The sequence below is a fragment of the Mustelus asterias genome, chromosome 14 (assembly GCF_964213995.1).
Source record: "Mustelus asterias chromosome 14, sMusAst1.hap1.1, whole genome shotgun sequence".
NCBI classification, from domain to species: Eukaryota; Metazoa; Chordata; class Chondrichthyes; order Carcharhiniformes; family Triakidae; genus Mustelus; species Mustelus asterias.
Genome location: NC_135814.1, coordinates 103,487,480 through 103,505,478, shown reverse-complemented (window position 1 = coordinate 103,505,478; position 17,999 = coordinate 103,487,480). Strand labels below are relative to the sequence as shown.

At 49.7% G+C, this 17,999-nt stretch overlaps 1 protein-coding gene across 1 annotated transcript in view; it reads left to right on the top strand.

The window, feature by feature from the left end:
- ube2f (ubiquitin-conjugating enzyme E2F (putative)) overlaps positions 1 to 17,999 on the top strand; it is a 152,290-nt gene that overhangs the window by 116,091 nt on the left and 18,200 nt on the right. Inside the window, exon 6 of the mRNA XM_078229062.1 lies at positions 15,262 to 15,332. Within this exon, the coding sequence (XP_078085188.1) occupies positions 15,262 to 15,332 (71 nt within the window). The remainder of the gene's footprint in view (positions 1 to 15,261; positions 15,333 to 17,999) is intronic.

The following is a 17,999-nucleotide window of genomic DNA, read 5'->3' as shown; positions in this document are numbered from 1 at the left end:
CTAAATGAATATTTCTCATCAGTATTTACTGTTGAGAAAAGCATGGATGTTAGGGAACTTGGGGAAATAAATAGTGATGTCTTGAGGAGTGTACATATTACGGAGGTGGTGGTGCTGGAAGTCTTAAAGCGCATCAAGGTAGATAAATCCCCGGGACCTGAAGAAGTGTATGCCAGGATATTGTGGGAGGCGAGGGAGGAAATTGCGGGTCCCCTAGCCGAGATATTTGAATCATTGATAGTCACGGGTGAGGTGCCTGAAGATCGAAGGGTGGCAAATGTTGTACCTTTGCTTAAAAAAGGCTGCAGGGAAAAGCCTGGGAACCACAGGCCAGTGAGCCTCACATCTGTGGTGGGTAAGCTGTTGGAAGGTATTTTGACAGACAGGACCTACAGGCATTTAGAGAAGCAAGGACTGATTAGGGACAGTTAGCATGGCTTTGTGAGTAGAAAATCATATCTCTCAAATTTGAGTTTTTTGAAGGGATAACCAAGAAGGTAGATGAGGGCAGTGCAGTTGATGTTGTCTACGTGGACTTTAGCAAGGCCTTTGACAAGGTACCGCATGGCAGGTTGTTGCATAAGGTTAAATCTCACGGGATCCAGGATGAGGTATCTAAATGGATATTAAATTGGCTTCTTGACAGAAGCCAGAGGGTGGTTGTAGAGGGTTGTTTTTCAAACTGGAGGCCTGTGACCAGCGGTGTGCTTCAGGAATCAGTGCTGGGTCCATTGTTATTTGTCATTTATATTAATGGTTTGGATGAGAATATAGGAGGCATGGTTAGTAAGTTTGCAGATGACACTAAGATTGGTGGCATAGTGGACAGTGAAGAAAGTTATCTCCGATTGCAACAGGATCTTGATCAATTGGGCCAGTGGGTTGACGAATGGCAGATGGAGTTTAATTTAGACCAATGTGAGGTGATGCATTTTGGTAGATTGAACCAGGGCAGGACTTACTCAGTTAATGATAGGGCATTGGGGAGAGTTACAGAACAAAGAGATCTAGGGGTACATGTTCATAGCTCCTTGAAAGTGGAGTCACAGGTGGACAGAGTGGTGAAGAAGGCATTCAGCATGCTTGGTTTCGTTGGTCAGAACATTGAATACAGGAGTTGGGACGTCTTGTTGAAGTTGTACAAGACATTGTACATTGTAAGGCCACACTTGGAATACTGTGTGCAGTTCTGGTCACCCTGTTATAGAAAGGATATTATTAAACTAGAAAGAGTGGAGAAAAGATTTACTCGGATGCTACCAGGACTTGATGGATTGAGTTATAAGGAGAAGCTGGATAGAGGGGATTTTTTTCTCTGAAGTGTAGGAGGCTGAGGGGTGATCTTATAGAGGTCTGTAAAATAATGAGCAGCATAGAGCAGCTAGATAGTCAATATCTTTTTCCAAAGGTAGGGGAGTCTAAAACTAGAGGGCATAGGTTTAAGCTGAGAGGGGAGAGATACAAAAGGGTCCAGAGGGGCAATTTTTTCATACAGAGGGTGGTGAGTGTCTGGCACAAGCTGCCAGAGGTAGTAGTAGAGGCGGGTACAATTTTATCTTTTAAAAAGCATTTAGATAGTTACATGGATAAGATGGGTACAGAGGGATATGGGCCAAATGCGGGCAATTGGGATTAGTTTAGAGGTTTATAAAAAAGGGCGGCATGGACAAGTTGGGCTGAAGGGCCTGTTTCCATGCTGTAAACCTCTATGACTATGACTCTAACCGGAGCACCTGAGAGGATTTTTCCGCCATAGAAGAGAAGATAGCCAGAAAAGGAGAGATTGGAAGAGGTTAACCTTGTCGATCTAGAGAGATGGTGGTGTGGGGAGTGACAAAGCACAAATGCTTCCTGTACAGCGATATTACTCAGTATTCCAATCTGGAAATGCCATCATTAGGTTTGTGTTCAGTTCTGTCTTAATTAGAAACAGTGTGTTGTACAGACAGTAGACGAAGTAGAAATGGTCGAGAGTTTCAAGTTTCTACGTGTCCAGATCACCAACAACCTATCCTGGTCCCCCCCATGCCGACGCTATAGTTAAGAAAGCCCACCAACGCCTCTACTTTCTCAGAAGACTAAGGAAAGTTGGCATGTCAGCTACGACTCTCACCAAATTTAACAGATGCACCACAGAAAACGTTCTTTCTGGTTGCATCACAGCTTGGGATGGCTCCTACTCTGTCCGAGACTGCAAGAAACTACAAAGGGTCGTGAATGAAGCTCAGTCCATCACTCAAACCAGCCTCCCATCCATTGACTCAGTCTACACTTCCCGCTGCCTCGGCAAAGCAGCCAGCATCCCGAACATTCTCCCTTCCCTCTTCTTCCGTCGGAAAAGAGATACAAAAGTCTGAGGTCATGTACCAACTAATTCAAGAACAGCTTCTTCCCTGCTGCTATCAGACTTTTGAATGGACCTACCTTGCATTAAGTTGATCATTCTCTACACCGTAGCTATGACTGTAACACCACATTCTGCACCCTCTCCTTTCCTTCTCTATGAACAGAATGCTTTGTCTGTATAGCGCGCAAGAAACAATACTTTTCACTGTATGTTAATACATGTGACAATAATAAATCAAATCAAATCAAAAATCAGTACCCACTGAACGGATACCTGGAGTTGGAACTGTCCACATTGAGAAAGAGGTGCTGCAGGGGGACAGAATGGAATCACAGGTGGTGGCTTACATTGAGATAAATAGTGTGGTGAAAAATAATTAGATACTTGCTCTATTTCATTCCAAAACTAAATAAGAAACTAAATGTTTGTCCTTGTACTCCGGCCTTTTAAAAAACAGGGAGGCTCCAAGACAACCAAGATCACTTTCTGCCAAAACTTCCCGACCCAGAATTGAGTTTGAGGTCAGGGTCTGTAAAGGTTTAAAAAAGTTTATTTATTAGTGTCATAAGTACGCTTACGTGAACTCTGCAATGAAGTCACTGTGAAACTCCCCTAGTCGCCACACTCCAGTGCCTGTTTGGGTACACTGAGGGAGAATTTAGCATGGCCAATACACCTAACCTGCACGTCTTTCGGACTGTGGGAGGAAACCAGAGCTCCCGGAGGAAACCCACACAGACACGGGGAGAACGTGCAGACTCCGCACAGACAGTGACCCAAGCCGGGAATCGAACCCAGGTCCCTGGTGCTGTGAGGCAGCAGTGCTAACCACTGTGCCGCCCTGCCACCCTGATGATCCTGGCAAATTCTATCCCCATGAGTTTAAATTCCAGCGTTTGAATCATAGAACCCTACAGTGCAGAAGCAGGCCGTTCAACAGCTTTTGTCACGGGTTTAGAGTCCCACGCTAAGGCACACTCACTGGATACATTAGGCTGATCTTTGATTTGATTTATTATTGTCACATGTACTAGCATACAGTGAAAAGTATTGTTTCTTGCACGCTATACAAAGCATACTGTTCATAGAGAAGGAAAGGAGAGAGTGCAGAATGTAGTGTTACAGTCATAGCTACGGTGTAGAGAAAGATCAACTTAATGTGAGGTAGGTCCATTCAAAAGTCTGATGGGGGTTGGTACGTGACCTCAGACGTTCGTATCTTTTTCCCAACGGAAGAAGTAGAAGAGAGAGTATCTGGGGTGCGTGGGGTCCTTAATTATGCTGGTTGCCTTTCGGAGGCAGCGGGAAGTGTAGACCTGTGCCACCCACTAAACTGAGAAATTTAATTAATCAAATCTGGTTACTTGTGGGGTACTCCAGGGGCACCTGTAATATTCTTCAAATAGAGAGCTCAACTAGGTACTGTGCAGTGGCTTTGACAGAAATGAGTTGCAAGCATTAGGTGAGGACACTGTATTGGAATGGGCTAAGTGAGGTGCTTATATTCAAACTAACACCCACTCACTCCACACATCAGGCCTGATTTGAATCCCTCACTGTATTGTCATCTCAATGCACATTCTCAGCATTGTCTCAATGAGCAGATAGATTAAAAATCTCCTTCCAGTCTGTGTGCAGCTGAAAGATTGCCTTGGCATTGATCAGCAGTGGGAATTTTTGGATTTGAACTTTGATGAGCAGTCCCTGATCTGTTAAAACCATGCAAAATGCTGCTGTATTTTGATTCAACGATGATTATGTATTCTTAGTTGATGAGTGCGTTGGCCATCAGACTAAAGATCAGGGCGGCACGGTGGCACAATGGTTAGCACTGCTGCCTCACAGCGCCAGGGACCCCGAGTTCGATCCTCGGCTTGGGTCACTGTCTGTGTGGAGTCTGCACGTTCTCCCGTGGGTTTCCTCCGGGTGCTCCGGTTTCCTCCCACAGTCCGAAAGATGTGCAGGTTAGGTGCATTGGCCATGCTAAATTGCCCCTTAGTGTCCCGGGATGCATAGGTTAGAGGGATTAGCAGGGTAAATATGTGGGGTTATGGGGATAGGACCTGGGTGGGATTGTTGTTGGTGCCAACTCAATGGGCTGAATAGCCTCCTTCTGCACTGTAGGCTTTCTATGATTCTTTTCTATGATCAGCTGTAGTGGTAGGGCTGGAACTCATTCCATGATGCCCAGCTGTTAGACGCACTGCTTCCAATAGCCCGGTGGAATGACTGTTGTACCTCGCGCTGAAGGTGGGAAGCATTACTGCAGCAGATACTGTAATGCCTTCTCTCTCTCCCTCTTACTGTTTCCAATGCATACAGGACTGGGTGCAAACCTAATGATGAAATCTCAGTGTTGGAATACTGAATAATACCCTGAGTAATATCGCCGTACAAGAGGCATCTGTGCTTTGTCCCATGTTTGATATGTGGGGGCAATATGTGTGCATGAGCAGTAATTGCCTGTTCAAGCTGTCGGCGCTAATTTTGCAGCAATGGCACTCTGGAGAGTGCCTTGTTGAATCGCGCCAGATTAGATCCCCTGAATTTAATAAGACTGCCCAACAATTTAATTACAGGAAAATAGTCGGCTCTGTCAGAAAAGCTCTGGAGAAATGACTGATGGAAGGTAGGCATGTACTCTGCAAGTTGCAAAGGAGGATGAGGCAGGGAGAGAGTGGATTGCGTGGGAAGGGAGGTGCGGGTGGTGGTGCTGCGGCTGAACTGACTGAGAGGGAGGAGCACTGTCTTGTAGGGAAGAGGGAGAGATGGGTCAGGGTAGGTGGGGACTGGGCGTGAATGCATAGTTCAAAGGGAGACCGAGGCGTGAGGGAAGAGGGGCAGTAAGTGAATAGATAGTGAAGGAGGGACAGAGTGACTGGAGGACGAGAGGGAGGGTTGTGAGTGAAGAGTTTGTGGAGGGGAGTGAACTTTTGAGTGATTCTGCAGAGGTAATCCTGACAATGATCTCATGGACTGAACCAGTATTGAACCGAGTCAGTAAGTCAGTACAAAACAAGTCATAGACTCCCGACAGTGCAGAAGGAGGCCATTCGGCCCATCGAGATGGCACCGACCACAATCCCACTCAGGCCTTATCCCCATAACCCCACATATTTACCCTGCTAATCCCCCGACACCAAGGGAGAATTTAGCCAATCAGCCTAACCCACACATCTTTGGACTGTGGGAGGAAACCCACGCAGGCACGGGGAGAACGTGCTGACTCCACACAGACAGTGAACTGAGGCCGGAATTGAACCTGGGTCCTTGGCGCTGTGAGGCAGCAGTGCTAACCACTGTGCCACCCCAGAGAAAGTCATGATCAAACTCCACAGCCGCACTGTCAGACGTCATGAGGCTGTAGCCACTCACATCCCAGCCGGTCCATGATGGGGTGATGCCAAGGTGACTTCGATGACGATTCTGACTGACACACGCACTTTAAACCTCTTTAAACCTTTAGATACCATGACAGAACTCAAGTTACTGAAGCTAAGTATTAAACTAAATTACTTACTGTTTTGTCACACCAGTTTCCCCCTTTCAAATTTTGATTCTGGTGACTGCAATGCCAAATTCTGCACCCTATCCTTTTCATCTGTGTACTTTATGAACGGTATGCTTTGTCTGTATAGCGCGCAAGAAGCAATACTTTTCACTGTGTATTAATACATGTGACAATAATAAATCAAATCAAATTGTGACAATGCATCAGACTAACCATGTCAGAAATCAGAGTGATGACACCTTCTTCATTGCAACAGCTTTTGTCACGTGTTTAGTCCCACGCTAAGGCACCTACACTGGATACAGTAGGCTAATCTTTGATTTGATTTATTATTGTCACATGTGGCACAGTGGTTAGCACTGCTGTCTCTCAATGCCAGGGACCCGGGTTCGATTCCCGGCTTGGGTCACTGTGTGGAATTTGCATGTTCTCCCTGTGTCTGCGTGGGTTTCCTCCGGGTGCTCCAGTTTCCTCCCACAGTCTGAAAGACGTGCTGGTTAGGGTGCATTGACCCGAACAGGTGCCAGACTGTGGCGACCAGGGGAATTTCACAGTAACTTCATTGCAGCATTAATGTAAGCCTTACTTGTGACTAATAAACTTTACTTTTATTAGTATACAGTGAAAAGTATTGTTTCTTGCGCGCTATACAGACAAAGCATACTGTTCATAGAGAAGGAAATGAGAGAGTGCAGAATGTAGTTAACAGTCATAGCTAGGGTGTAGAGAAATATCAACTTGGTGCAAGGTAGGTCCATTCAAAAGTCTGCTGGCAGCAGGGAAGAAGCTGTTCTTGAGTCGGTTGGTACGTGACCTCAGACTTTTGTATCATTTTCCCGATGGAAGAAGGTAGAAGAGAGAATGTCCGGGGTGCGTGGGGTCCTTGATTATGCTGGCTGCTTTTCCGAGGCAGCGGGAAGTGTAGACAGAGTCAATGGATGGGAGGCTAATTTGCGTGATGGATTGGGCTACATTCATGACCTTTTGTAGTTCCTTGCGGCCTTGGATAGAGCAGGAGCCATACCAAGCTGTGATACAACCAGAAAGACTACTTTCTGTGGTGCATCAGCAAATGTTGGTGAGAGTCGTTGCGGATCTTAAGGTTACAGTTGTACGTTAAAGATTTTCTTTCTGTTGCACGTTCCAAAGCATCACTGGCTCCGATCACTTGCATGGATTTTGAGTTCTGGGTTGGCTGTATTACGTCCAAGAGGGCTAGAGGCAGAGAATACAAGAGCAGGGATGTGCTGCTGAGGCTGTATAAGGCTCTGGTCAGATCCCATTTGGAATATTGTGAGCAGTTTTGGGTCCCATACCTAAGGAAGGATGAACTGACCTTGGAGGAGCCCCAAGAATGATCCCAGGAATGAACGGTTTGTCATATGAGTTGAGGGGTCTGGCTCTATACTCGATGGAATTTAGAAGGATGAGGGGGGATCTAATTGAAACTTACAGAATACTGAGAGGCCGGGATAGAGTGGCCGTGGCGAGGATGTTTCCACTAGTGAGAGAGACTAGAACTCGAGGGCACAACCTCAGAGTGAAGGGACGATCCTTTAAAACTGAGATGAGGAGGAATTTCTTCAGCCAGAGAGCGGTGAATCTGTGGAACTCATTGCCACAGAAGGCTATGGAGGCCGGGTCATTGAGTGTCTTTAAGACAGAGATAGATAGGTTCTTGATTAATAAGGGGGTCAAGGGTTACGGAGAGAAGGTGGGAGAATGGGGATGAGAATCATCAACCATGGACTCGATGGGCCAAATGGCCTAATTCTGCTCCTATGTCTTATGGTCTAGAATGTAAGGTGCAGCTATTGTGTGCTGAGCCTGGTTGGGCCTCCTTTCCTCTGACTAGACTGTGACCTAATTATAATAACCCTGGCTTTGTAGATTTTACTTGTTCCAACCTGTTTTATTCACCAGGTTCATGGGTGAGGTGTTCCCGCCATCCGCTCTGTATGCAAATCTCCTGCTGCATTAACCTATAGCAACGACTACACTTCAGAAGCAATTAGTTGGGAGTGAAGCTATCTAGAGTGAGGGGGGAGGGGGGCTGGCCGCAAAGCTTTGCAAAAGTGGTGATGGCATCATTACCTGAGTGGGTGTAATCCTGCGACCGTCAGGAAGGAATTAGCTGCTGCATTAATGGTCTTCAATGCAAAGTGTAAAGCTCCAACACTGCTGTCTGTTCCAGAGGGAGAGCAGGACTGGGCCTGTGTACCAAACAGTGTCTGCTGCTCAACAGGCAAAGAGTGACTTCCGACACATTGATTTGTTTCCAGTCATCTGTGCAGTCACACTGGGACCCCAAAAAAACAAGCCCAATGATCGGGAGTGAATCTGGATTGTGGGGAGAGGTCTGGGAGTGATCCTGGATTGTGGGAAGGGGGTCTGGGAGTGACTCTGGATTGTGGGGACGGGTCTGGGAGTGATCCTGGATTGTGGGGAGGGGTCTGGGGGTGACTCTGGATTGTGGGGAGGGGTCTGGGAGTGACTCTGGATTGTGGGGAGAGAGCTTGGTGTGATCCTGGATTGTGGGGAGGGATCTGGGAGTGACTCTGGATTGTGGGGAGGGGTCTGGGAGTGACTCTGGATTGTGGGGAGGGGTCTGGGAATGACTCTGGATTGTGGGGACGGGTCTGGGAGTGATCCTGGATTGTGGGGAGGGGTCTGGGAGTGACTCTGGATTGTGGGGAGGGGTCTGGGAGTGATCCTGGATTGTGGGGAGGGGTCTGGGGGTGACTCTGGATTGTGGGGAGGGGTCTGGGAGTGACTCTGGATTGTGGGGAGAGAGCTTGGTGTGATCCTGGATTGTGGGGAGGGGGTCTGGGAGTGACTCTGGATTGTGGGGACGGCTCTGGGAGTGATCCTGGATTGTGGGGAGAGGTCTGGGAGTGACTCTGGATTGTGGGGAGGGGTCTGGGAGTGATCCTGGATTGTGGGGACGGGTCTGGGAGTGATCCTGGATTGTGGGGAGGGATCTGGGAGTGATCCTGGATTGTGGGGAGAGGTCTGGGAGTGACTCTGGATTGTGGGGAGGGGTCTGGGAGTGACTCTGGATTGTGGGGAGGGGTCTGGGAATGACTCTGGATTGTGGGGACGGGTCTGGGAGTGATCCTGGATTGTGGGGACGGGTCTGGGAGTGATCCTGGATTGTGGGGAGGGGTCTGGGAGTGATCCTGGATTGTGGGGAGAGGTCTGGGAGTGACTCTGGATTGTGGGGAGGGGTCTGGGAGTGACTCTGGATTGTGGGGAGAGGTCTGGGAGTGACTCTGGATTGTGGGGAGAGGTCTGGGAGTGATCCTGGATTGTGGGGAGAGGTCTGGGAGTGACTCTGGATTGTGGGGAGGGGTCTGGGAGTGATCCTGGATTGTGGGGAGGGATCTGGGAATGACTCTGGATTGTGGGGAGAGGTCTGGGAGTGACTCTGGATTGTGGGGAGGGGTCTGGGAGTGACTCTGGATTGTGGGGACGGGTCTGGGAGTGATCCGGGATTGTGGGGAGGGGTCTGGGAGTGATCCTGGATTGTGGGGAGGGGTCTGGGAGTGACTCTGGATTGTGGGGAGAGGTCTGGGAGTGACTCTGGATTGTGGGGAGGGGTCTGGGAGTGATCCTGGATTGTGGGGAGAGGTCTGGGAGTGACTCTGGATTGTGGGGAGGGGTCTGGGAGTGACTCTGGATTGTGGGGAGAGGTCTGGGAGTGACTCTGGATTGTGGGGAGGGGTCTGGGAGTGACTCTGGATTGTGGGGAGGGGTCTGGGAGTGACTCTGGATTGTGGGGAGGGGTCTGGGAGTGATCCTGGATTGTGGGGAGGGATCTGGGAGTGATCCTGGATTGTGGGGAGGGGTCTGGGAGTGACTCTGGATTGTGGGGAGGGGTCTGGGAGTGACTCTGGATTGTGGGGAGGGGTCTGGGAGTGACTCTGGATTGTGGGGAGGGATCTGGGAGTGATCCTGGATTGTGGGGAGGGATCTGGGAGTGACTCTGGATTGTGGGGAGGGGTCTGGGAGTGACTCTGGATTGTGGGGAGGGGTCTGGGAGTGACTCTGGATTGTGGGGAGGGGTCTGGGAGTGACTCTGGATTGTGGGGACGGGTCTGGGAGTGACTCTGGATTGTGGGGAGGGATCTGGGAGTGATCCTGGATTGTGGGGAGGGATCTGGGAGTGATCCTGGATTGTGGGGAGGGGTCTGGGAGTGACTCTGGATTGTGGGGACGGGTCTGGGAGTGATCCTGGATTGTGGGGAGGGGGTCTGGGGGTGACTCTGGATTGTGGGGACGGCTCTGGGGGTGACTCTGGATTGTGGGGACGGGTCTGGGAGTGATCCTGGATTGTGGGGAGGGGTCTGGGAGTGACTCTGGATTGTGGGGAGGGGTCTGGGAGTGATCCTGGATTGTGGGGAGGGGTCTGGGAGTGACTCTGGATTGTGGGGAGGGGTCTGGGAGTGACTCTGGATTGTGGGGATGTGTCTGGCAGTGACTGGATTATGGGGACGGCTCTGGGGGTGACTGGATTATGGGGACGGCTCTGGGGGTGACTGGATTATGGGGACGGCTCTGGGGGTGACTGGATTGTGACTCACAGCTCGGCTGGGATTTAACGCTGGTAAATCCTGCAGGAATGCACGGGGCCACGGATTAATCCTGTGGAAGTTTGTTTCAGCGTATCTGGATCAGGATGAAATTATACGCAGTGTCCTGATAAAGGCATTGCTCTCTGGGTGGGTACGTGACATTTGTGCGGATTTATAGTAAAGCCATTAACTCCCAGATAAACTGAACTCTTTGCTCTGCGCACACGGAGTGCAGATCAGGCTGTCGTCAATAAAACAGGTCCCTGCTGATGGCTAAAAGCTGCAGATCGTGAGCGGAATACTAAACTGCGGAACCATTCCTGTTTATCTGAACTGGCGGATATTACTTTCCTTTTATCAATACAGGAATCTGCCACATAATTGTCTTTGTTTAGCTGGTAGGAAACTTGTTACAGAATAGCCATCTCACTTAGCCTGTGGGAGGCCCTCAGGACAGTCTGTGACCAAGCTTTTCACAGCCTTACAGCTTTATTATTTGTTCCAAAACAGCCATTCTACAATCCTGTTAGAATCCTGTTTCCCTACTCCCCACCCTCTCACACACACTGTACCCCATCCAACTCCCCACCCTCTCACACACACTGTACCCCATCCAACTCCCCACCCTCTCACACACACTGTACCCCATCCAACTCCCCACCCTCTCACACACACTGTACCCCATCCAACTCCCCACCCTCTCACACACACTGTACCCCATCCAACTCCCCACCCTCTCACACACACTGTACCCCATCCAACTCCCCACCCTCTCACACACACTGTACCCCATCCAACTCCCCACCCTCTCACACACACTGTACCCCATCCAATTCCCCACCCTCTCACACACACACTGTACCCCATCCAACTCCCCACCCTCTCACACACACTGTACCCCATCCAACTCCCCACCCTCTCACACACACTGTACCCCATCCAACTCCCCACCCTCACACACACACTGTACCCCATCCAACTCCCCACCCTCACACACACACTGTACCCCATCCAACTCCCCACCCTCACACAGACACTGTACCCCATCCAACTCCCCACCCTCACAAACACACTGTACCCCATCCGACTCCCCACCCTCACACACACACACACACTACCCCATCCAACTCCCCACCCTCACACACACACGCACACTGTACCCCATCCAACTCCCCACCCTCACACACACACTGTACCCCATCCAACTCCCCACCCTCACACACACACACTGTACCCCATCCAACTCCCCACCCTCTCACACACACTGTACCCCATCCAACTCCCCACCCTCACACACACACACTGTACCCCATCCAACTCCCCACCCCCACACACACACTGTACCCCATCCAACTCCCCACCCTCACACACACACACACAGTACCCCATCCAACTCCCCACCCACTCTCACACACTGTACCCCATCCAACTCCCCACCCTCTCACACACACACACTGTACCCCATCCAACTCCCCACCCTCACACACACACTGTACCCCATCCAACTCCCCACCCTCACACACACACTGTATCCCATCCAACTCCCCACCCTCTCACACACTGTACCCCATCCAACTCCCCACCCTCTCACACACACTGTACCCCATCCAACACCCCACCCCCACACACACACTGTACCCCATCCAACTCCCCACCCTCACACACACACTGTACCCCATCCAACTCCCCACCCCCACACACACACTGTACCCCATCCAACTCCCCACCCTCACACACACACTGTATCCCATCCAACTCCCCACCCTCACACACACTGTACCCCATCCAACTACTCCCCACCCTCACACACACACACACTGTACCCCATCCAACCCCCCACCCTCACACACACACTGTACCCCATCCAACTCCCCACCCTCACACACACTGTACCCCATCCAACTCCCCACCCTCTCACACACACTGTACCCCATCCAACTCCCCACCCTCTCACACACACTGTACCCCATCCAACTCCCCACCCTCACACACACACTGTATCCCATCCAACTCCCCACCCTCACACGCACTGTACCCCATCCAACTCCCCACCCTCACACACACACACTGTACCCCATCCAACTCCCCACCCTCACACACACACTGTATCCCATCCAACACCCCCCCCCACACACACACACACTGTACCCCATCCAACTCCCCACCCTCACACACACACTGTACCCCATCCAACTCCCCACCCTCTCGCACACACTGTACCCCAACCAACTCCACTCTCACACACACACGCTCACATTCACACATGCTCACTCTCTCTCACTCACACACACTCCCACATTCTCACTCTCACACACTCTCACTCACACACTCTCACTCACACACACTCACATTCACACACACTCACATTCACACACACTCCCACATTCTCACTCACACACACTCACATTCACACACACTCACATTCACACACACTCACATTCACACTCGCTCTCACGCGCGCGCGCTCGCGCACGCTCGCGCACACACTCGCGCACACTCTCACAAACACACACACACTCTCTCACACACACTCTCCCACACACACTCTCCCACACACACTCTCTCTCACACTCTCCCACACACACTCTCTCTCACACTCTCCCACACACACTCTCTCACACTCTCCCACACACACTCTCTCACACTCTCCCACACACACTCTCTCTCACACACTCGCACACACTCTCACAAACACTCTCACAAACACACACACACACTCTCTCACACACACTCTCCCACACACACTCTCTCTCACACTCTCACACACACACTCTCTCTCACACTCTCACACACACACTCTCTCTCTCTCACTCTCACACACACATTCACACTCTCACATTCACACTCTCACACGTTCACATACACACGTTCACACACGCACACATACATTCACACGTACATTCACACATACATTCACACACACATTCACACACACATTCACACTCACATTCACACTCACATTCACACTCTCGCGCGCACTCTCTCGCGCGCGCGACACGCTCTCAGGCGCATTCGCATTCACGCACTCACATACACTCACACTCACTCTCACATTCACACACAGCACACATTCATACACTCACGCTCACACTCACACACACTCACACTCGCACACACTCTCACACACACACACTCTCTCTCACATGCACGCTCTCTCACACTCTCTCTCACACTCTCTCTCACACTCTCTCTCACACTCTCTCACACACTCTCTCACACACTCTCTCACACACTCTCTCACACACTCTCTCTCACACTCTCACACACTTTCTCTCACACGCACTCTCTCGCACGCACTCTCTCGCACGCACTCTCTCGCACACTCTCTCGCACACTCTCGCACACTCTCGCACACTCTCTCTCACACTCTCTCTCTCACACTCTCTCTCACACACTCTCTCTCACACACTCTCTCACACACTCTCTCTCACACACTCTCTCTCACACACTCTCTCTCACACTCTCTCTCACACACTCTCACACACTCTCACACTCTCTCTCTCACACTCTCTCTCTCACACTCTCTCTCTCACACTCTCTCTCACACACTCTCTCTCACACACTCTCTCACACACACTCTCTCACACACACACACTCTCTCACACACACTCACATTCGCATTCACACGCACACACTCATGCTCACTCACATTCACACACTCACATTCACACACACACACACACACACACACACTCACTCTCTCACTCTCACTCACTCTCTCTCACTCACTCTCACTCACTCACTCACTCTCACTCTCACACACACATTCACACACACTTGCACAGTCAAACACACACACACATTCACACACACACACACATTCTCATTCACACACACATACTCTCTCACACATTCACGCACACACCCACTCACATACACACATTCGCTCTCTCTCACACACACTCACTCACATTCTCACACACACTCACTCACATTCTCACACACACTCACTCACATTCTCACACACACTCACTCACGTTCACACACACATTCACACACACATTCACACGCGCGCACACTCGCACACATTTTCTCTCTCACACATTCTCTCTCTCTCACATTCTCACACACACACACAGACACGCATTCTCACACACACACATGCATTCACACATGTACACACACACTCTATCGCACACACACACACTCTATCGCACACACACACACTCTATCGCACACACACACACTCTATCGCACACACACACACTCTCTCACACACACACACACTCACACACACACACACTCATTCTCTCACACTCGCATTCACACACGCACTCACATTCTCACTCACACACTCACGCACACTCACACATTCACACATTCTCACTCACACACTCACGCACACTCACACATTCACACTCTCTCACACACACACGTGCACACATTCACACACTCACATTCACACATGGGCATCGGTGAGATTGCTACCCCTGTATTGTTTTCCCGGTTGGCCAGTGATTTTACGTGCAGTATCTGGTGCGTATGTCTAAGCCAATACATTTCTACATCTGAAACTGCAATTAATTTCTTGGTTAGCAAAATTCCTCTGCAAACGTTGATTTCTCTGCTTGGTTGTTGAGCATCATTTGCTGCTTTGTCTGTTCACTTGCCATGTGAAACCACATTGCTTCCTGAGTTGTTGTATCTTGGAAGTTTTGTCATTGAACCGAGGCTTTCCTCTGAAAGGTTTTGTAAATGTAACACGCACAATTCCCATTTTGCTCCCGATTGACTTCGTGGTGGCCGGTTACCATTCACACACACACACTGTTCCATCCAGCTCATCGCCATCTGGAACGTGAACATGATGTTTTGTTCTTTCTCTGCAGCCTCCCAAGGTGAAATGTTTGACCAGAATTTGGCACCCCAATATTACTGAGACGGGAGAAATCTGTTTAAGGTATTGCTTGCTTATCTTCTTGGATTTTGTTCCGTTACAACAGGTTTGTGCATTTTGTTTAAGGATATATTTTTAGATAATGAGGTACACGTCTTCAGTTGAGTCAGTGGACCTGGCGGTGTGACTGTCATAGAATGCCATAGACTCCCTACAGTGCAGAAGGAGGCCGTTCGGCCCATCGAGTCTGCACTGACCACAATCCCACCCAGACCCCATCCCCATAACCCCATGCATTTACTCTGCTAGTCCCTCTGACACTAAGGGGCAATTTAGCATGGCCAATCCACCTAACCCGCACATCTTTGAACTGTGGGAGGAAACCGGAGCACCCGGAGGAAACCCACGCAAGCATGGGGAAAACGTGCAGACTCTACACAGACAGTGACCCAAGCCGGGAATTGAACCCGGGTCCCTGGCGCTGTGAGGCAGCAGTGCTAACCGAAGCCCCTGACCCTGGACCGACCTGGGCCCCTCGGCGTGGCGGGACAGCCTGTGGTCCTAGCAGTGGGCACCTGCTCCTGGTGATGCTGCTGGGTTTAGCCAGCAACCCTCTATGGCAGGGCATCCTCCTGAGAATGGGGTGCAAGTCTCACCTTAAAGCAATTAACGCTGCTCCCAGCTTTAAGTTCCTGCAGGAAGGCTGTCAGGGATCGTGGGCAAACCTTTTAGCCAGTGAGGTGGTCGGGTGTTGGGGCAGGGTGAGGGCCTATGGAACCCAACCCAATATACCCTTCCTGAGGTGCGGTAACAATCCTCAGGAAAATGTGGTTCTGACACTGACAACTGTCAACAGTTGTGAGATCAATTCAATATCACTAACTTGAACATCAGGGTTTCTTAACCTGGTGTTGAAGATAGTTAGAAGAAGATAGTTAATGTCTCAGGTTTCTATTAGTTTGGACAGAAAGAGCTTCTTTTGCAATAAAAGCAATGCTAATCCTCCTCTGGTAAGTGTTCAAAGTAAGCATGCGCGCTTTCAGCAATCTCTCAGTTTTTATAATTGATTTTTAGCCTCCCATGTGGTCGGCAAGAATATTCCCTTTACACAGGTATAAACATCACACTAAGAAGTCATCTAAGCAATTGGGCTCCTCAGAAATCTATACTGATTTAAGATCATTTAAACTCTTGCGGACAAATGCAGCAGTTGATTATGCCTGTGTGGAGTCTGCACATTCTCCCCGTGTCTGCGTGGGTTTCCTCCGGGTGCTCCGGTTTCCTCCCACACTCCAGAGATGTGTGGGTTAGGTGCATTGGCCATGATGAATTGACCCTAGTGTCAGGGGGATTAGCTACGGTGAATACGTGGGGTTAGGGAAATAGGGCCTGGGTGGGATTGTGGTCGATGCAGACTCGATGGGCCGAATGATTCTATGATTTATAAGTATTTGTGCTGCCAATTTCTTGTATTATTTGGCTCTGTGTGTTTCAATTCCTCGAAGTTAATTTGACTATTAGTTTAACCTAAAACATACCCCCTTGACAGTGGGGTATTTTCACCCTTTGGAGGTATGTGACTTCTCCACAGTCTGATCAAACTACCTGTGTCGTACTGCCATTGAAATGCAGCCACTACACTACTGCATGTGTGAAAGAGGCAGAAAACTTGCATTTATGTAGCGCCTTTCGCAACCTCACGCCATGCCAACGTGCTTTCCAGCCAGTGAAGTGCCTTTTGAAGTGTAGTGGTGGGAGTTTGTGCCGGTTGGGGTCTGTACTCATCGGAGTTCAGAAGAATGAATTCAACCATTCAAGATTCTGAGATGGCTCGACAGGGTAAGATGCTGAGAGATATTTCACCTTGGGGAGGAGGGGGGCGGTGTGGAATCTAGAACTAGAGGGCACAGTGTAAAAATAAATGGGGCAGGGGGAGTGTCACGTAAGATGGAGATGAGGAACCAATTCTTCTCTGAGGGTTGTCAGTCTTTGCAATTCTCTAACGCAGAGAGCAGTGGAGCTGGGTTATTGAATAGCCTCCAGGCTGAGCTGGATTATTGAATCGCCTCCAGGCTGAGCTGGACAGATTTCTGATCTACAACAGAGTCACAGATTATAGTGGGCAGGCAGTAAAGTGGAGTTGAGACCACAACCAGATCAGCCATGAATGGTGGGACAGGCTCGAGGGGCCAAATGGCCTACTACTCATGGGGAGGCAATGAGCTAGTAGTATTATCACTAGACGATTAATCCAGGAACTCAGCTAATGTTCTGGGAACCCCAGGTTCGAATCCTGTCACAGCAGATGGTGGAATTTGAATTCAATAAATAATATCTGAAATTAAGAATCTACTGATGACCATGAAACCATTGTCGGAAAAACCCATCTGGTTCACTAATGCCCTTTAGGGAAGGAAATCTTCCGTCCTTACCCGGTCTGGCCCACATGTGACTACAGAGCCACAGTAATGTGGTTGACTCTCAACTGCCCTCCAAGGGTAACTAGGGATGGGCAATAATGCTGACCAGCCAGTGACACCCATGTCCCACGATTGAAGAAAAAAAGATGTACACAATCTGGCTGCATGTGTTTCACAAGTGCTCTGGATACAAGCGGTCCAAATGTGTACAGGCCAGACATGCTCTGGATGTCTGCAGTCTGACTGTGTGCATGCTCACACTTTCAAGTGTTGATTCTGGTGTAAGTAGTTTAGTTTGAGTTTATTTATT